General features: G+C 40.3%; 1 protein-coding gene across 3 annotated transcripts in view; it reads right to left on the bottom strand.

The window, feature by feature from the left end:
* Positions 1-22,404, bottom strand: part of ADCY1 (adenylate cyclase 1) — a 1,411,272-nt gene that overhangs the window by 7,528 nt on the left and 1,381,340 nt on the right. For all 3 annotated transcript variants that reach the window (XM_078685844.1, XM_078685845.1, XM_078685846.1), the window contains one exon: positions 17,461-17,585. In XM_078685844.1, coding sequence (XP_078541970.1) covers positions 17,461-17,585 — 125 coding nt within the window. The remainder of the gene's footprint in view (positions 1-17,460; positions 17,586-22,404) is intronic.

Raw genomic sequence — 22,404 nt, 5'->3', positions numbered from 1 at the left:
GAGCCTGGGACTCACGTCTGAGCATACCCAGCCCACTCGGGGTGAAAATTGCAAAAAACACAGTTGATGGACAGAATGTAGAACAATGTCATACATTCACCCCAGTACAGAGATCTGGGCCTAAATCCATCGTTTTTTTGCACGCCACACCACCCTGGGTTAGACACTGGCTATATGCAAATCAGCTCTGACCCTGTGCCTCATGGGAACAGTCCAGTCCGAACTACCAAGCCATGTCTTTCCCAGACCGGAATCAAGCATCCAAGGACCGGTTTCTGGCTATCAGCCTTCATCAGCCTGGATAGCTTGACTCCAGTGGTGTGGAGAGCCTGGGACTCACGGCAGCACAGCAGGTTTGTATGAGATGGCAGGCATCATTGCGAGCTAAACTGGGTAACTATATGGCAACCTTGTGAGAAGAGATCAGTGTTGCAATAAAATACAAGTCTGAGGAGCGGTCAAACCCGTGGTTTATGTGCAAGTCTGGGCCAAAGGGCATTTTTGAACACCCAATCCAAAGACATAACAAATGTGGTGTGGGCCAAGTGCAACGTTGGGTTCCCTGACCCAATGCTGGGCAGTAAAATAGAACAATAATTCTGATTCATTGGGCACTTCAAGCCACTGCGCGCCCCCTCCTCCCACCCACTGTAGCCACGCTCCACTTAAAAAGTGAAACCCGCATTGATTCAGGGAACCTTTATTAAAGTTGTTGACCTCGACACTGCCAGTAACCCTGTTGGGCCGACTGAAGACCCAGATAAAAGCATGTGGGGTGGATAAGTTACCCTTCTCCCTCCCTTCCCTCACCCAGTCACCCTTCAGACCGGCTGAGGACACACAGTTCGGACTGATGTATCAAGTGCTCCCAAGAATGGCATAAAACAACCAAAGTGCAAATAAAAATGCCTCCTCAGCCAGTACAAGTTTCACACGTTTTTATGGCCATACCCAGCCAGTTTTGGATAGTATCACCAAAAGTGCCTTCCTCATAACGCTGGCATGCACAAGAGCACACAATGCAATATTAGTATGGAATTGAAAGGAAATAATTCGAGTTGAAGAAACGATGTATTCAAAATAGAGGACAGTCAGCACCTTAATATATGCATGCAGGTTGCAAGTTTCTAAATAAATCAATAAAAAGCCAGGTGAAAGCATTAAAACATACATACATGGTGAATTATTTGAAATGTAATTACTGACCTAAGGTGGTAAATAAATATATAAAATTCTCCCTCGCGCCTTTCTTTCCTCTCGCCCTGTCTCAAAATTAAACAATACTTGTCTGTGGAGGGTGGGATAGGGGCGGGAATGTGTATGTGTGTGTGTATGTTTCCGAGTCTGGCTTCCTATCACTTTGGCGTCCCCTCTCTTTATCTTCCTGTGGCTCTGGTAGCTTCACCCACAAGCACGTTACAGTGGCATTAAAAAAACTTGATGTACATTGTCTAGTAAATTCACCATTTTACGCAATTTTGATAGTATATGTACTTTCTATAATCTTTTTATTTTGCTATAACTTCAAATCATTTACTCATATAAGGCAAGTGCATAGAATTTAACTTCTTTGCCAAATACTCCAAAGTGCTCTGACCAACTTTTATTTCATACCGTGCTGAACTTTTTCAGAGCTGGAAAAAGAACAATGTACATGTCATAATTGTATCAACAATTACTCACGCAGTCTTATTGTTTATGATTTAGCAGGGTAAAATGTGAGTGTCATCCTACAGTGAGCCTCATCATATTGATAAAAGCGGAGATTTTACTAAGGAACATACGAGTTCTGAACAAGTAGTTTGAGTTCATACATTCAAAATTGCACTTCATGAAAACACACCATTATGTGCCTTAATTCTAACAGATTTGGCAAAAAATGAAATCTATCAGTAAGAAATCATTCTGATTGTCCTGTTGCCTGTTTTTTCACAGTTATAAACACTCAAAAAGAAGTTATAAGCATGTATGCAACTATACTCTGTGAATCACTGTATACGTTTCTTTCATTTGATGAGTAAAGATAGTAAAACCAATAGAATATGTAGTGAACCATGGAGCTCAAAATGGCGTTTCTATGAAGATGTCATTTAAATAAAGTGTAATCATTTTCTGTATCTATATTACTAAATGGGTATGCATCTTTATAAACAATACTTTAAGGGGGTACATGTGTCCTCTATCCTAGTCAAATCCCAAAACAGCTCTCTTCACCAAATAATAAAAGGTTTTGGCAAGACAACATAACATTGGATACAAATATTGTCTGCGGGTAAGCTTTCAAACGAAGTTAAGAAATTTCGTCTCATAAAATTCGTCTTTCATTTGAAGCAAATTTACCAACTTTTATGGGATTCACACCAGTTAACCTGGAGAACTATTAAAATATATATTATCCAGCAGTACTCTCACATGCTTTCTGCACATGAAGCGATTTTAACATTCATCTCAAAACACGATGTAAATGTTGATTTGCAAAAGCATATTTTTTTTGTCTATGTAAAGTTGTTTTGCCTCGATATGCAACACTTTCTCTTCACCCCATTTAAATATTAAGATAATGCCTGTACATTACAAACACAGAAATATACCTACTCCTGTCCTTGACAAAAATATTTACAAACATATTAGTTTGCTGGTTTACCCTACTTTTGGAGCTCGGACCTAATGATACGCTTATAAACTCGGACTTGCAAATCTAATTTTCGTGAAATAATTTTTTTTCCTGAATTGCGATTTTACTCTAACTAATTGCTCTGTGAACTTTATTTGCACATACCTGTCAAAACTGTTTTGTGAATTCAGCATGAGATTTTGAGCACAACGTCACAAGAATATCAGATATATACATAGAATGTGCACAGTGGTAGAGGTTTATAAGCATCCTGCTGTAGTAAATTTTTTATAGCTAGCACAATTTCATATTTTGATACCACTTATTCCAAAATACTAGTTACAGGCACTAATACATTGGATTATACTGTGGCATTCAGGACTTGACTACATTGAAAAAAATTAACTCAACTTAAACATTTTTCATAGTTTATTAAATATATTTCAATGTCTACGAATTCCTCTAACATTAACTTTAATAGAAATTGCTGTCCGGGAATTGCATATCAGTAAATTGGTTATTCCAAATCATTTAACTAGCAGACTATCAATACAAGTAAATGGTATACCAGTGAACCTACTAAATAGTTTAACCCTACTCAATAAAGTTGCTATGATGTGAGAATATTGGAATTCATGTGGGAAAAATGGCTTATTTAATTTATTTGATGCATATTTAAGGATTAATTAAGGTGTTGACAGGTATGTGTAGGCTCTGCTCGAACACCTCACCTCATTTCTTTGCTTTAGAAGCCTGATATAAAACAAGCAATGATTAACAGTTGGAAAAGTTCCTTGCTTGGAATGGTATTTGCTAGATAATTCAGCTCATTCTGTTTAAATCCCAACATTTAAATGTGAGCTCCATTATAGAACACTGAAGCCACATTTTAACATGTATTATTGTTTAAAATGCACCACGAGGGAAGAGATTGACCCAAAGAGTGTATGACTGAAGCCAAGATCGCTCAAAAGTCAAGGCATGGTAGGATATAGATGATAATGAACACATTCTGAACATAAACGTGTCTCTCAAACAAAAGTTGATCACCTATCTGGACTAACAGGTGCAGTGGACTGATAAATTGTCCTACTATGCACAACACTTTTTAACTTTCCTCGTGCTCCGAACTGAATTAAGTTACAGTTTAGGTAGCATGAGCACTCTTTCTTAAATAAATTCACTCCACTCGAGCACCCTCCCTTTTTCTTTATCACTGATCACTACTGAAATAACCAGTGGTTCCCTCCAGTTGGAGGAAGCATGAAAGAAACCCAATGATGATGCTGTCACATATCTGATTAAGGCGGAAAATGAAGATATACCACCTACCAACCTGTCTACGTGAATGAGGGTAGAATTCCTGAACCCTGGTTGCAGGTACAAGTGGTCCATTCCCACATTGATTTTGACAGACTACTAGGAAGCTAAATGGATCATCGCGGATCACTGACATTATATCGACCACAAAAATATCGAGATACAAAAATATCGACTCCAAAATATCGAGTTACAAAAATATAGACTGTCAAAATATCGATTTTTTAAAATGTCTTTAAATTAAGTTAAAACTAATATATTAATAAATATATTTAATATAAACTTAGTAAAAAGTATTAAATAAATGTAATATTAATAAATAATTAATATAAATGAAAAAATTATATCACAAAAATAATACATATATATATATATAAAAACATATTATTAAATAAACATATATAATATTTTTACCGTAGCATAGCAAAATGGTTAAAATGTATTGTTACAACTCTAGTGAGTTCAACTGTAGCAAAAGTGTTGGATAGTGTAGGGGTAAAATTTACTATTCCCACTCCAGTTGGTGCAATAGTAGGGAAATCGCTGGATAGCGTAGGGGTTAAAATTACTATTCCCACTCCAGTGGGTGCAACAGTAGGGAAAGCGTTGGATAGCGTAGGGGTAAAAATTACTATTCCAACTCCAATGAGTGCAACAGTAGGGAAAGCGTTGGATAGCATAGGGGTAAGAATTACTATTCCCACTCCAGTGTGAGCAACAGTAGGGAAAGCGTTGGATAGCGTAGGGGTAAAAATTACTATTCCCACTCCAGTGGGTGCAACAGTAGGGAAAGCGTTGGATAGCGTAGGGGTTAAAATTACTATTCCCACTCCAGTGGGGGCAACAGTAGGGAAAGCGCTGGATAGCGTAGGGGTTTTTATTACTATTCCCACTCCAGTGGGTGCAACAGTAGGGAAAGCGTTGGATAGCGTAGGGGTTAAAATTACTATTCCCACTCCAGTGGGTGCAACAGTAGGGAAAGCGCTGGATAGCGTAGGGGTTAAAATTACTATTCCCACTCCAGTGGGTGCAACAGTAGGGAAAGCGTTGGATATCGTAGGGGTTAAAATTACTATTCCCACTCCAGTGGGTGCAACAGTAGGGGAAGCGCTGGATAGCGTAGGGGTTTTTATTACTATTCCCACTCCAGTGGGTGCAACAGTAGGGAAAGCGTTGGATAGCGTATGGGTTAAAATTACTATTCCCACTCCAGTGGGTGCAACAGTAGGGAAAGCGCTGGATAGCGTAGGAGTTGAAATTACTATTCCCACTCCAGTGGGTGCAACAGTAGGGAAAGCGCTGGATAGCGTATGGTTTAAAATTACTATCCCCACTCCAGTGGGTGCAACAGTAGAGAAAGTGCTGGATAGCGTAGGGGTAAAGATTACTATTCCCACTCCAGTGGGTGCAACAGTAGGGAAAGCGCTGGATAGCATAGGGGTTAAAATTACTATTCCCACTCCAGTGGGTGCAACAGTAGGGAAAGCGCTGGATAGCGTAGGGGTTAAAATTACTATTCCCACTCCAGTGGGTGGAACAGTAGGGAAAGCGCTGGATAGCGTAGGGGTAAAGATTACTATTCCCACTCCAGTGGGTGCAACAGTAGGGAAAGCGCTGGATAGCATAGGGGTTAAAATTACTATTCCCGCTCCAGTGGGTGCAACAGTAGGGAAAGAGCTGGATAGCGTAGGGGTAAAGATTACTATTCCCACTCCAGTGGGTGCAACAGTAGGGAAAACGCTGGATAGCGTACGGTTTAAAATTACTATCCCCACTCCAGTGGGTGCAACAGTAGAGAAAGCGCTGGATAGCGTAGGGGTTAAAATTACTATTCCCACTCGAGTGGGTGCAACAGTAGGGAAAACGCTGGATAGTGTAGGGGTAAAGATTACTATTACCACTCCAGTGGGTGCAACAGTAGGGAAAGTGTTGGATAGCGTAGGGGTTAAAATGACTATCCCCACTCCAGTGGGAGCAACAGTAGAGAAAGCGTTGGATAGCGTAGGGGTAAAAATTACTATTCCTACTCCAGTGGGTGCAACAGTAGGGAAAACGCTGGATAGCGTAGGGGTAAAGATTACTATTCCCACTCCAGTGGGTGCAACAGTAGGGGAAGTGCTGGATAGCGTACCGGTTAAAATTACTAATCCCACTCCAGTGGGTGCAACAGTAGGGAAAGTGCTGGATAGCGTAGGGGTTAAAATTACTATTCCCACTCCAGTGGGTGCAACAGTAGGGAAAGCGTTGGATAGCGTAGGGGTTAAAATTACTATTCCCACTCCAGTGGGTGCAACAGTAGGGAAAGCGCTGGATAGCATAGGGGTTAAAATTACTATTCCCACTCCAGTGGGTGCAACAGTAGGGAAAGCGCTGCATAGCGTAGGGGTTAAAATTACTATTCCCACACGAGTGGGTGCAGCAGTAGGGAAAGCGCTGGAGAGCGTGGGGGTAAAGATTACTATTCCCACTCCAGTGGGTGCAACAGTAGGGAAAGTGCTGGATAGCATAGGGGTTAAAATTACTATTCCCACTCCAGTAAGTGCAACAGTAGCAAAAGGAAAAAAATCATAAATAAATATAATTAATAGAAATATTATTACCAATTAAATTTAATTTCCAATACCAATTACTTTTATTTACCAATTACATTTTATTTAATGGACAATTATTAATTAATTAACAATTTTAATTAATTAACATAATTAATTAATTACTATTAAATTACTTACCACCCTATCCCCCTATAAACTCACAACCCACTACAGAAATTAATTTACTAAATATTAATTATTAATCAATTAAATATTTATAATTAATTACCAATTATATTTTAATTAATTACCAATTAATAATTAATTAACAATTATTATTAATTTACATAATTAATTAATCAAAATTAAATTACTTCCCACCCTATTCCCCCTATAAACCCACAACCCGCTACAAAAAATAATTTAGTAGAAAATAATGATTTATCAATTATTCAATTATAATTATTTACCAATTAAATGTTAATTATTTACCAATTAATAATTATTTAACAATTATAATTATTGCTCTAACTGTGTCCAAAAAGCTCTCCTACTCAGATTTCCGCCCCTGGCTAGGTCGAGTTTTGAAATCTGAAGGACTGAACAACGCCATTCATGTAAGGAGGGCGGCAGGACGTCCTTCCAGTGTCTACAGATTTCCCTACCCGCCGCCAAAATAGAATAAAACAACAAGTTAGAGGCAGCATTGCGGGCTTTGCCCCTCAGGCCGAAAATGACAAGGGAAAGGTCAATGGAGATGTGAAAGCCCAGTGACGAAGATAATTTACTCCCTATGGAGTCCCAAAATGAGGTTATTTCTAGTCATTCATAAAACATATGAATGTCAGATGCAGCTGCTAGCCCACACCTTGGGCACGAGACCGGGCCTGTTGAAGAAAACTTTGAAAGCCTCTGCGGGGAATAATAGGCCCTATGTATTGTAAAAAGATGGTTCCTACGGAGCCAGGCTGGTTTGACCAAGTCCCACAGTACCTCACAAGAAGCAGACCACAGCTCCTCCACATCTATGCCTGGCATTGAATCAGCCCATAATGATAATGGAAGGGAAAATTTACCGTCTGCTTCCTCCATGATCTTATTGTACCAGAGCGATATTTCCTTCTTTGCAGGGGGATTGTCCCGCAGGCACGTCACTAATTCGCTGTTGCCACCTATAGGTGAGCTGCTGTTCCGGGTTGGCTGGACACTATATCTCTGAGACCAGCTTGATATTTGTATGTATTTGAATCTCGATAAGTTTGGCCCGACTTTGTTAGTTAAATAATCCCAAGGAAGTAGAGAGCCGTCCGTGAACAGGTCTCCCGAGGAGATGATTTCGGCCTCTCTTAGTGGTTGTGTTAATGCGTCTTCTGCCCAAGCTGGGGGTGCGGGTAAATCCCATATAGGAGCTCTCTCTGAATAATACCCTAATTTGATCGCGTGCCTCACTTTATGCCACGTGGTAGCTATCCCCTGCAGCACCTTCAATTTTATTTTTATTTTTTATTTGGGGTCGCCGAATTTGAACAAAAAACTACCCTGTCCTACTCCCTCACAGTTCAACAAAGTAGAGAACATTTGTCCTACCCCTGTTCCTGCTGGTGTTTTTAGTAACATGCGTGTATGCGAAAGCTGAAATGCCCATGCATAAACCTGGATGTCTGGCCCAGCCAGCCCACCCTTCTCTCTGCGACGTTTTATTTTCTTGGGCTCTTATTATTCCAAATAAAAGTAGAAATCACACTCTGCAACTTTGAGATTAACTTAGGATCAAAAAAGAGTGGAATTGAATTAAATAAGAACGAGATCTTTGGCAGAATACACATCTTTACCAGATTAACCTTACCTAAGATAGTAAGTGGAGCAGTCAAACTGAGCCTCGTTTTTTTTTTTCCCCAGGTCCTATGATTATTGCGGGCATTGCTCACCCTTGTTCCTATGGCCAGGAGCCATGGAGCTTATGGGGCTTCGGTATCTCGGGCACTATCTACCAACAAATAGCCCTGTGCTTGAAGTTTCAAGGCTTACGCGTATGTGTTGCTGGGATCCGGCCACCTCCTCTCCTACGATATCCCTGCCAGCTAATCGCTGAGACAGCACAAAAGCATAGCCTGATTTCCTGCTCTGTGGCAACCTTTTTGTTTTGATAGATTGGAGCTATGCACGCAAATGAGGATAAAAAAAAAAAATAAAAAAAAAAAACAATTATAATTATTTTACATATTTAATTAATTATATTTAAATTACTTCCCACCCTATTCCCCTATAAACCCACAACCCGCTACAGAAAATATTGTATGAAAAATTAATTATTTATCAACTAATCAATTATTATTAATTACCAATCATATTTTAATTAATTACAATTAATAATTAATTAACAATTACTATTATATTACAGATTTAATTAATTATATTTAAATTACTTCCCACCCTATTCCCCTATAAACCCACAACCCGCTACAGATTTATATTACACAATTATTACAAATTATTAAAAACTTACCTTATTTTCGATATTTTTGTTGTCTATATTCTATCTAGTCGATATTATGTCTAGTCTATATTTTTGATTCGATATTTTGGCTATTAATATCGATAGTAATCGATATTTTTGTAGTCTATATTATGTCTGGTCGATATTTTGTCCAGTCGATATTTTTGCATCGATATTATGTCTGTTTACCGATCATCGCTTCTTCTATCTCCCTCCACCCTTGATTTCAATACATAAACGTGTTGCACCATTTGCAGGGTGAAGGCTTATTCCAAAAAGTATACTCAAAAAATACAGAGAAGCAGACGCAGCAGTCCAAATTATATATCAAACAATTAACTGTGAACAAACCTTAATTAAAAAGAAGGTGATTATAGTATCTAACAGTAAAAACAATTATTGAAAATCCAATACAGAAAAAGGTGGCAAAAATGCATCTACTAATGCGTATTAAAAGTACCCAATGTTAAAAAACAAATGCTATCACAGGGTCCTATTGAAGTGAATGTAAGTCTATGGAGAACATAAAAAATATTTATATATTGATAAAACAGTCTCATTCAGACCTTTGGGCGAGAAATATAACTGGTGTGAATGGTCTGTGCAGCATTTCATTTCTAGGATCATATTAGAGAAAAAGCAAACAGTGCTCACTGACGTGTTGTGCATCCTCTTATCACAAGCTTTTAGTGGGGGATGTGCAATTGCAAAAAAGGTTCGTATCATTCCACATTCTTTTGAAAAAGTGTAGATTGGAGAAACATATTTCCCCAGGAGCACAATGCACTTATTGACTGGGCAGCTGAGTTTTTTTACTCAAGGGTCAGGTTCTAGATGTATGTCTCTGCCGCTAGGCAGTGAAAGAAATATTTACCATGTGAAAACAGAAATGTATGTTAAAGATACTGCGTAGGTCTCTCTTGTGATTTTGTTATACAAGGGCACACCTTGTAAATAATTTTAATACAATCACCCAGGAGTAATTTGTGTAATTTACACTTAAAATGTCCACAGAAAAAACATTACACGATGTTGCCTACCATTGATTTTCTGAAGTGAACTGAGCAGAAGTTGACACTTTGAATTCAGCTGGTGGGTAGTACTGCTAGATGAATTGTGAGAGTTGAACATTTTCAGAAGCAGGCCAATAGAGTTTGGTCTTTGTCAGATCAATCTGGGCACTTCAACCATTTATTTATTTCAAGTGAATTAATAAATGGGTATCTTTTTGCAACTTCTTTTTACCTTCATTTGGTATTGGAATACCCCCCTTAATTTTTGGGAAAGTTACTCGTTGCCACTGCTCTGGTCCGTAGAAAGTGCGCAGAAAAAAGAGGAGCAGTAATTAATACCTCTTTTATTTTCAGACATGTCCTACTCTATGGGACTTCTTTGGAAATGCAGTTACACACCCAAGTCCTTCACAGGATGCAGTCAGGGCATAGTAGAAGGTAGACTTACTATACTGGACCCAGGGTAAGTTTGTAAGAGTCTGGCATCAACATTCTGTTGAGTAGGATCCTTCTTGAATTAGAAGAGTCAGGTTTGAAAAGTGTTTTCAGAGATTTTTGGGACTTAGTAGGACACATAGGGGCCGATTCCGATCCGGTAAAATGCGCTCCGAATCGTCGTACGGAGAGTTTTTTCCCCATACGAATCGTACCCGTAGACGTCCCGTACGTACGATGAAGTACGATCCGTACCAGGTGCCAAACTCCGTACGAGTCGTACAGGACTCCGTACGACTCAAATCTCCGTACGAGTCTCACTCGGAACCGGCTGTACGCGACATCACTACGGTTCGCGGCTGGTTTTTACGACCCAGCAAGTACGATTCGTGTCGGGTACGAGCCGTACGACCCTTTTCCTACTGGAGCCGAAAACAGTCGTAAACGCAGAGTTCGCGCTGAAAAAGGTACGGAACGCCCCCCCGGGTACGGCATGTACCCCCCATGATCGCAGGGGTATGCGCCGTACCCCTGTGATCATGCGGGGTACGTGCCGTACACCCAGCGTACATGCGGTACGCGCCGTACCCCATGTACGGTGGGTGTACGGCACGTACCCCATGTACGCTGGGTGTACGGCACGTACCCCGCATGATCACAGGAGTACGGCGCGTACCCCTGCGATCATGGGGCGTACGCGCCGTACGGTGTGTAGGTGATCGTGCGCTTTTCCGTACGAATCGACGTGTACCGTACGAATCGCGTCCGGGTCGGCCGATCGGTATCGGAATCGTCCGGTCGTACGGCGTCCGTACGAGTCGTACGGAAACGGCTCCGGATACGATTCGTACGGACGGGGATTTTACCGGATCGGAATCGACCCCTATATTGGTGATTACTTTTGGTGTGTTTATTAAACCAAAATTACACCAATAAGACGGTCCTAAACAAACATATTGTTAGAAATTGGGTTTCTGGTTGGCAGAGGTATGCACCCTGTCCAAGCAGGATCCACAATCCTAGTCAGGGTAAGTCAGAAACACACTTTAAATTAACCTGTGCTGGTAGCTTTGCACAGAGCCATCTGGCTTAACTTAAAAGGCAATGTGTGGAGTATTTCTATAAAAACTTGAAACTGTAACACAGTGAAAACCCCACAAAAGACTCCACACCAGTTTAGAAAAATAGATTATATATTTATGAGTAAAACAAGACCACAATCAAAATAATCCAGTAAGTAGAAGTCAAGATATGAATAAAAAAAAAACTGCTTTGTAGTGCTTAGAAACAAATAGTGCAAGGAGGGGCTATCTAGCAGTAGCGGCCGGTGGTGGAAGTGCTGCCGGGCAGTGGGGCAGGGCGGGGTTGAGCAGGGTGGGGGGTAGTAAACTATGGAACACGGCCCAACGGAGGTAAGTAAACGAATAAATAAATAAAATGAATTTCATTGCGCACGCTGCATCGCATTTGGCAATGCAGCACGTGCAATGAAATTCACTCATAGGCTCTGCAGTGCAAGCCTGAGACATCTTTAAATGGCTACTTAAGTGGGTTGCACAATTGGTGCTGCAAGCACACTAGTAGCATTTGAGTAACAGGCCCTCTGCACATGTAGTGCACTTTACTAGGGACTTAAAGGTAAATCAAATATGCTAATTGTGTCTAAATCAATGGTACCATGTTTTAAGTAAAGAGCACATGCACTTGAGCACTGTTTGGTAGAGGTAAAGTGCTCAGATTTCAAAAGCCAGCAAAAATGCAGTCAACAAAAACAGTCCTGGGGACTTCTGCCTTGCCTTGAGGGAGAGAGCATGTTAGCAGAGATCTATAGGTGTATGCTACTTGACCCAACTGATGTGATGATACTTCTTATGAAGGCTTTACACACTAACAGCTTAATTAATTAAATGCTATGTGGGGATGTCAAGTTACGGCTAGTGTAGGGACAGACTAATGCTTTATACCCACAAACTTCAAATAAAGGGCAATTTAGATGCCTGCATGATAATCTTTTGTGTCCTGATTCTCAAACTGAGTATTTGGTGCATGCTGCTCCGCCTGAACTTCATATGTAGATTTGGTTTTGTTTTAGTTCCTTTTTTTTTTTTTTAAGAATTTTTCCCCCTTTATTCCTTATGTCATGACATGAGCAGGGCACATTAGAATACACAATCGTAGAACATAGAACACCAATTCATATATAAACACAAAAATAAAATAATTAAAAAAAAAAACTCAAAGACATAGAATGCAGAATCATACATGAATATTCAAATACTCAGATATTCAATATATATTAAATTCTCCATCTTTCAACATTCGGTTCCTAACTTCCACCGAATAAAGGGATCCCAGATTTGCATACCCAATTTCTTACCCTTTTTTCCCTTTCTGGCGTAAATAGCAGTTTTCAATTTCTGAGTTGATAATACCTTACCCAGCCATTGATGATATGTGGGAGGATTAGGGTCAAGCCAGGCCGAAGCCACTAACAATCTGAGAATAGCCATTGCTACAAATACAAAAATTTTACAATTTGACTGCCCATCGAGACTGACCCCCAATAACATAACAGATGGACTTAGTTCTATTGTTGTTGATAGTGCGTTCTGCAAAAAGTTCCCAATGTCCTGCTTCACCTTATCTAGGTGTGGACAGGCCGAAAAGATATGTATCAAGTCCGCCTCTGCACTGCCACATCTAAAACAGGTAGTTCCTGATAAGCCCCCACATTGAGCAATTTTTCCAGGTGTGTAATATAAATGATATAGAATCTTATAATGTTGGGCCTGCAGAGACGATGAACACAACATTTTTCCTCCCATTTCTAATGATTCTGTGAAGATATCCCTGTCTATATCCAGATCTGTAGACCATTTATCTATCCATTTCTCCAAATCATCTTTCTTTAATTTTGTCATTTCCAAATAAAACCTCTTTATAGTACAATCAGAGCCATCTTCTATAAGATCCAACATTGTAGTTCTTTCAAAGCCCAATGATCCCCCTTTTTTATTTGATATACAGCTTCTTATTTGGAGGTATTTAAAGAAATGTTTTGTGTTCAACGTATATCTATTCTGCAATTCTGTAAATTGTAGTATGCCGTGACCGCCCATCATATCTCCAATCTTTCTTATCCCCCGCCTATCCCACTCTTGAAATACAGCTCCTGAGAAAACCGTGCTAGACAGAGAAGGGTTGTTTTTAAATCTAGTGTATGCACTATACTTCCCGATTCCAACCTTTTTGGAAATTCCTTTCCATATATTATAAGCAGCCATTATTGTCTTGAAGCGTGTTCTTTTAAAATAACTTTCCTCCGTGAATCTCAGGAAGACATTTTCAGCGTTTCTACCCAAAACCAATCCATAGATAACAAGCGAACCAGTGTTATCCCAACCATCCACCTCGGCCCCTCCAATCAGTCCCAACATGTTTTGTAATGCAGCAGCCCAATAATATGACTTTAAATCCGGTAGTGACCAGCCCCCTCTCTCCCGCGGTAACGACATATACCTCAGTGCCCTCCGTGTCTTACCTTTGGCCCATATAAAACGATTAATCGTCTGTTCACAAATTTTAAACCATTTATTGTCAACTAAGAGTGGTACTGCCCTAAAAATATATAAGAATTTTGGCAACACCAGCATTTTAATAATGTTGACTCGACCTACTAACGACAAGTGGAGGTTCTCGTATCGGTCCAAATCTTTCTTTGTTTTATCTATTATTGGGGCAAATTTTTTTTCCACCAAAGTATTTAAATCTGCTGATATATTGATTCCTAAATACACCCCTGCCTGGACCACTCGATTATCATCACAAAAGGTCGCTGAGTTTTTAATAATTTGAGTCTCTGAAGCATTCAGGGCATAGCCCGAGACTTGTCCGAATCTACGAGCCTCTGCTTCTACTAACTCGGTCGCCTCCGTGGGGTTTGGTGTTATCACCGCCACATCATCAGCGTAGGCAAGCACCTTACAGGGTCCCAATAATGTATGGAACGGGATGATTTCTGGACATGAGTCTATCCTACGAATTAATGGATCCATACACATGGCAAATAGCAACGGGGAACATGGACACCCCTGCCGTGTGCCCCTTTTAATCGTAAATTGTCCCGTGATGCCCCCATTAACTCTTAGGGCTGCGACTGGTTCCTTATACAGAGTCTGTAAAGCTTTGACGAAACCACCCTTAAACCCAGCTCTTATTAGGGTATGCCACAGATAGTCCCAGGAGACCCGATCGAATGCTTTTTCAGCATCCAGCAACATTACTGCCATCGGGTCTCCTGTTACCTCGGCGGCATCAAACAAGGTTATGACTTTCCTAGTGTGGTGAGTCGTCCCTCTTCCGGGGATGAAGCCGTGCTGGTTACTGCTAACTAAGGCAGTTATTACTCCAGCAAATCTCGTTGCCAGAGCTTTCGAATATATTTTGGTGTCGTTATTCATCAGCGTGATTGGTCGATATGATCCTGGCTCAGTAGCCGGCTTCCCTTTTTTTAGTATTAAGACTATGTCTGCACTCCCCCAAGACTTTGGGATAGACTCGCCCAGTTGAGCAGCTTGAATCGTTTTACTTAAATCCTGACCTAAACTTCCCCAAAAAGTTTTATAAAACTCTAAGGGTAGCTGGTCCGGGCCGGCTGCCTTTCCTGAAGGGAGATTGTCCATAGCTTCTTTGATCTCAATATTATCTAGCAGGTTTTCTAATCCTTCTGCATCCTCGTTTGAGATCCTCTCAACTGGGATGTTCTGGAGATATTCCCTTATCTCTTCAGCGCTACTAGGGTGTTGGGCGTCATATAATGTCTGATAACATTTTCTAAACACTTCCCTGATTTCTCCCGAGTCTGAGTGTAATCTTCCATTTTCATCCCTTATCTCTCTAACAGTCCCGTCTGCCGCTATCTGTTTGGTGCGCATGGCGAGAACATGCCCGACTTTTTCGCTAAACTCGTAACACCTCTCCCTTCTAATAGTATAATATTGTGCTGCCTTTTTTGCCAAGTCCTCTTCAGCTTCACTTTTTACTTTCATTAAATTTACAATATATTCTTCAGTTGGTTCGCCTCTAATGACACAGTTATTAAGCTGTTCCTCTGCCTCTGATACGGCTCTCTCTATCTCACTTTGCCGAAGTCCTTCTACTTTCCGTTTATAAGCACTATAGCTGCAGGTCTCTCCGCGTGCACCCGCCTTAAAAGCATCCTATATAACTCCCACCGAGGCACTCCCTCTATTATTTTCAAAAAACTCACTAATCCATTTGGACATATGTGCTATATAGTCATTATCCAAAAGGAGTCCTCTTTCAAATGTCCACACCCTACTTAATCTTGTTCCCCCTTCTAACTTCATTGTCAATACTAATGGGTTGTGATCACTGAAAATTCGTGGGAGCCTGTCAATTTTGACTCTGGTCATTAAATCATTAGATATCAAGAAGTAATCTAATCTGACACAAATTTGGTGTGGTGCAGAGTAATATGTGAAGCCTTTTTGTTCTGATCTAATTGTCCCCCAAACATCTCGCAAAGTGTTATTTTCTAGAAGATCCACTAAAGCTTTATGTACTCTTTTCTTCCTACCTTTGTAGCTCATAGTCAGGCCTACTCCCAGTCCTTCCGCCCCATTGATATTCAGATCACCTCCTATAATAACCTGTGAGGGCCAAGCTGCTAACTCAGAGTCTAAAAACTGTATTATTTCTGGATCATCCTGAGTTGAGCCGTACACCGCCACTAGTGTTGTCCATACTCCTTCTAGCAAGATCTCAACCATAGCCCACCTACCCCATTGATCTTCGAGTTTTTTCCCTGTTATCACATTTTTACTCCTTAAAAGGATAGCTACCCCTCTGTTTTTTGTCCCTTGTCTGGATTTTACTATTAAGTGGAACCCCAACTGGTTGAGACAGAACTCCTGTGTATTCGTTATATGTGTCTCTTGCAGAAATACGAAATCTACATTCATCTTACGCAATCGGACACCTATCTTTTGTCTTTTTTGGGTATCGTTTAGGCCACATACATTCCAAGTTAAAAATCTAAGAGACATATCTAATTTTTATGGAGCTATCGGCTGCTTGTGCGATTTTATTTGTCAAACTATCAGATTTGTTCATCGCTACATCTATTACACAGATTGCACAGACAACAAAGCTTCTTTTTTTCATATTCCCTTCCTTACCATATCCATACTCAAGTAACCACTCCAAAGTGTGTTCTTCATAATTCCAACATATTTCAATACCCTTGTGCCCTGCCCTTGTACCCTCCCTCCCCCACCCCAGAAAGCCCTCCCTCTGGAACCCTCCCCCCCTACAGGCAAATAGGTCCGATGGACCTATGTCTGGCCGACGTTTTAGTTCCAATGTATTTCTATACACTCATTTTGAGGGACCTATATTTCCAGTTATTTTTGGCTCTTTAATAAACTAACTACGCCTAATTGGGAGTCTGTGATTCTTAGGATTCATAGTTAATTTGAACAGGAATAATTGGCCTGCTAATGATTTCTCACCCCTTCACACTTTCATAATGAAAAAAGTACCATTGGCTTGAGGTTCCAGAGCAGATCTAGAACATGGAACCCGGCTCCTTCAGGTTCTACAACATGGTCCATAGGTCAAACAATGCATTATGGTTTAATGAAGTGAGATCGCTTTTATTTCTCAGTAGTTTTCTTTCACTTTCTTCCACTTTACAAAGACTTGCCGATGTCCGGGTTTTCTCTTTAGCTGGTCAGCTTTCAAAGGATAGGGATTTCCCAGGTTTTCTCTACAGCTGGTCAGCTTTTAAAGGATACAGATTTCCCTTGAGCTCAGAAGACTCCTCAAAGGGTCATTAACACTCAGATTTCTTTACTTTATGGAATCTAAACTGAGTGATTCAGTATCTACTAGTACCTTCTACAATATCCTATTGATGAAAGTTTAGCTACCCAAAGTAACAACCTTTTAGTTTTCTTTGAATGCGCTCATTTTCAGTTTGTCATTTAATACAATAGAACACATTTTAAAACCACAAAAAATGCTCACCTGAATTTTACCCTGTATTCCAGTACTGTCCATTCTGCTGGCAACATTAACAGTGTTTCCCCATATATCGTACTGTGGCCTCCTAGCCCCAATTACTCCAGCAACAACTGGCCCAACATTTATACCTAAAAAAGTGAAAAAGACACAGACATTTAAGTATTTTAGGCAATTGCTTTTAACTCTCTGACGAGCTATAATGATAGTTATAAATATGTTGCTTTTTTTCATTTCAGGTTGGCTTGGATGGTATTTTACCAATCCAAAGCTGCAATGTGGCTGGAGGGGTAGAAGGCTTTTGTCATTTTGCAGCTCGGCGTGGATGGCACTGTGCTAATTCTATGCTTACAAACTTTGATAGAAAAGTAGGCATTTGAACTGAGCAAATTCAAAGTGTTGCTGGTTTTCTTGGGGGCTGTATACTGGAGCTGCTCTCAACCTAAACATGGAAACTGCCCAGAGTTTGCTGCTTCTTTTTTGCAATATATATATATATATATATATATATATATATATATATATATATATATATATATATATATATATATATATATATATATATATATATATATATATATATATATATATATATATATATATATATAGTTCCAATCCTGTCTCTTCAATTATAAAGCAGGCACCGACTCCGTGGGGTAAGAATCAAAGGTTAATTTGCTCACTACATCTGGGTTCATAGTCTTACAAAGTAACCACAAGGGGGTTAGGTGGGTTGCTAGGGCAACATAGGTCTTGGTGATGGACATGGAAAGGTTTGTGTGGCTTTAAAACAATGCAAGTCATTATTAAAATATAAAATATTTGTTGCATGGTAATGCGCAGGACCCACTATGGTGTAAAATTGCAAAGGGGGCACCAAAGCATACTATAGGAAGACTACTTAAGACTCCAAGTACCAGCATGCAACATTGTTACTTAGTGCCGAGTGACGGCGAAATAAAAGACGTGCTGGAAATATGCCTTCTTTGATTTCCTGTGCCTCCCGTGTTTGCCTGTGAACAAGGAGCATCACAGCTCCAAAACGCGTAAGGCTGAGCTAATTTACCCGCGGTAAGGGAAGCCGCTGAGCTGCTACTAGGATTGAACTCCGAGTTCGCTGCGAAGCGCTGGTTCTTTGTAGTAAATATATATGTATATATATTTACTACAAAGAACCAGCGCTTCGCAGCGAACTCGGAGTTCAATCCTAGTACATATATATATATATTACCTACTGGCGATAGCCAGTAGGTATATATAGTTAGGACATAGCTACCATAGGAAATCTGCAACATTCTATTGGGAATAACTTTGGCGCCGGCTGAGGAATTTGCGTGTAATTTTTCAAAATTTAGGCCAGCTCCTCCGCTTCTTCCCTGGAAGTTTCGGGGGGATTCGTCATGCGGGGACCGAGAAAAAGGGGGGTCCCAAAACGTGTTTTCGCCATGTTAATTTCCATAGGACGAATAGACAAGGCTACAGCCCGAACTGCTGAATGGAATTACACCAAACTTTGCAAAATTGTAGGGACTGGTACGCAGAAGTGCCTTTTCTATATTTGGTGAAAATTGCTCCAGTGGTTTTTACGAAAATTAACTTAAAAAAAATGTATATATCTGGGCGGAACCTAACCACACATCTCATCGTGAGATCTGATTGGCTGTCAGCACTTCATCAAAGAAGTGTTGGCAGCCATCTTGGGACCAATATACATGATAGCACCTCATTAAAAAGCATTGTAGTTAATAGAGGGTTTTAGGACTTTAGTTACATTATAAATAATTTGTTGATGGTACCATACTCATTTTAGGAATTGTGGTGTGTTCTAAGGTGATTTTACCATGTGAAAAAGCCTTCTGCTGGGATATCATGAATCATGTTTGAAAGAAAACTATTATCTCATGCTTTTCCCACAGTGGTTTGGAATGGGATCTATAAGCTAAACTGAAAGCATATTTTCTGTAAATTCACATTATCTTTCTCAGTCATGTGAGAATGAAGTTTGACATACTCAGTAAAACATGTACATCCAACAAGGACAGAGACTGCCAGTTGATTCCTTTGTGTTCTACTGCAGCCTCCTAGAGTGTTCTAAAGAACAACTTGAGTGACTTCTCAAATCCTCTTCTATTTCATTAAAAAATTCTGACATGCAGTCTCCCAAGATGGCCATTAGAGACAAAAGAGCCCAAATGTAGCCCAAATATCACCCAGATGTAGCCCAAGTATAGCCCAATGACAGAATGTCCCAGAGTGTTCTAAAGAACAACTAGAGCGCTAACAGTCTTACATATGACAAAAGTATGGCACACCAGAAGCCATCTTGATTGGAATGAAGTGGTAAGTCTGAAAACATTTAATTTAAAAAGGAACAAAATGAGGGGGTTCATTTTGCCATAGAAAGTATGATTAGTGCTTCAGAAAGAAAAATTAGGGCACATTTTGAGTGACTTATCAAATCCTCTTCTATTTCATTAAAAAAATTCTGACATGCAGACTGAAACATGCACTTTGAATACCAGCAGCAGACTTCCCTGGTGAGCAGTAGCTTTACTACAGTGATCTAATGAGCAACTAGAGTGCTAACATTCAGAATTTATGGCAAATGTGTGACACATCTGAATGCCTTCTTGATGGAACCAAAGTAAACAAGCCGTGAAAATGCAATATATCTTGCCCTCGTTTAAGTTAAAACCATTCTGTTTGTAATGAGGTGGCTTTTTAGCTTTGCTTTTATTAGTGTTTTTAAAACTTTCATGTAAATAACATGCATATGTATGCATATATGTATATGTATGCATGCATTTATATTTGTATTTATATAGATATGCAGATTATATATGTTTATATATGTATGTATATATATATACACATACATATATATAAATGCATATGCATATATATGCATATATATATATGTGTATATGTGTGCGTGTAGAGAGAGGTAGAGAGGTAGAGGTGTAGAGGTAGAGAGGTAGAGGTAGAGAGATAGAGAGGTAGAGACTAGTACAGTGAGAAGTAGAGAGAGGTAGAGAGCAGTAGAGAGAGTAGCAGAGAGTGAGTAGTAGAGAGTATTAGAGTGAATAGTAGAGTGAGCAGTAGAGAGTAGTAGAGAGTGAGTAGTAGAGAGTGAGTAGTAGAGAGTAGTAGAGAGTAATTAGTAGAGTGAGTAGTCGAGTGAGTAGTAGAGAGCAGTAGAGAGTGAGTAGTAGAGAGTAGTAAAGAGTGAGTAGTAGAGAGTGAGTGAGTAGTAGAGAGCAGTAGAGAGTGAGTAGTAGAGAGTAGTAAAGAGTGAGTAGTAGAGAGTAGTAGAGAGTGAGTAGTAGAGAGTGAGTAGTAGAGAGTAGTAGAGAGTGAGAAACAGAGAGAGAGAATAGTAGAGAGTAGTAGAGTGAGTAGTAGAGAGTAGTAGAGAGAGAGTAGTAGAGAGTGAGTAGTAGAGAGTAGTGGAGAGTGAGTAGTAGAGTGAGTAGTAGAGAGTGAGTAGTAGAGAGTAGTAGAGAGAGAGTAGTAGAGAGTGAGTAGTAGAGAGTAGTAGAGAGTGAGAAGTAGAGACTGAGTAGTAGAGAGTAGTAGAGAGTGAGTAGTAAAGAGTGAGTAGTAGAGAGAGAGTAGTAGAGAGTGAGTACTAGAGAGTAGAGAGTAGTAGAGAGTGAGTAGTAGAGAGTAGTAGATAGTGAGTAGTAGGGAGTGAGTAGTAGAGAGAGAGTAGTAGAGAGTAGTAGAGTAGTACTGAGAGTGAGTATTAGAGAGTAGTGGAGTAGTAGAGAGTAAGTAGTAGAGAGTAGTGGAGAATATTCCAAAGTTTGCCACAGCACCACTTGCACAATAAGTCCAATCAAATCATATCACTTAGAGTCCTTATTGAAGCGCTGAATCTTGGTGTATATTCAAATGCTTTTCATTTCCTTAAGTTTATGTACCACAGCCAGCCAACGCGTTTTGTTCTGTACAACAGAACTTCTTCAGGGCGTTCTTATTTCCTTCAAGTTATGTCGGTATCCTGTTGTCATATAACTAGATATTTCTTTCAAATGTTAGACAAGACGTAAGTACATTCTTATTCAAAGTGATTAGGTATCAATTTTACCCACACAATTCGGGCAGACTTGAGTAATTTATAGCATCCTCAAAGTCAATGTTTCAAAAATTCCAAAGTATAGGACATGATAATCCAAATCCAAATGTTTCTCAGGAAAAGTCATTTTCAATCGTTCGGAATATCGGCGTTTGGGCAGATATGACCCAGGAACCCCCAGTATGCAAGGGGAATTAGTCCCCCCTCAGCAAATGCGCCAGTGGCCTGCGTTGCAGAGAGGTGTAAAAAGGGGCATAGCCTCATTACACCTCTGTGCAATGCAGCCCACTGGCTCATACTGGAGGTTCCAGGTGGGCTAGTTGGCCCCCAGGGACCCCCAGTATGCAAGGGGAATTAGTTCCCCCTCTTCAAACATGCACGGGGGCTGCGTTGCGGAGAGGTGTAAAAAAGGGTGTGGCCTCATTACACCTCTCTGCAATGCAGCCCCCTGGCGCATACTGGAGGCTCCTGGTGGGCTAGTTGGCCCCCAGGGACCCCCAGAATGCAAGGGGAATTAGTTCCCCCTCTGCAAATGCGCCAGGGGGCTGCGTTGCAGAGAGGTGTAACAAGGTGCGTGGCTTCATTACACCTCTCTGCAATGCAGCCCCCTGGCACATACTGGAGGTTCCAGGTGGGCTAGTTGGCCCCCAGGGGCCCCCAGTATGCAAGGGGAATTTGTTCCCCCTCTTCAAACATGCACGGGGGCTGTGTTGCAGAGAGGTGTAAAAAGGTGCGTGGCTTCATTACACCTCTCTGCAATGCAGTCCCCTGGCGCATACTGGAGATTCCTGGTGGGCTTTCAGGTCTTATATAGTTAGGAATTAGCAGTAAAAAAAACTTTGAAATTCACTGAAAAAAACATAGGTTTCAGG

The sequence above is a fragment of the Lissotriton helveticus genome, chromosome 4_1 (assembly GCF_964261635.1).
Source record: "Lissotriton helveticus chromosome 4_1, aLisHel1.1, whole genome shotgun sequence".
NCBI classification, from domain to species: Eukaryota; Metazoa; Chordata; class Amphibia; order Caudata; family Salamandridae; genus Lissotriton; species Lissotriton helveticus.
The sequence above is the reverse complement of the archived record's forward strand: the minus strand, read 5'-3'. Positions and strand labels throughout refer to the sequence as shown.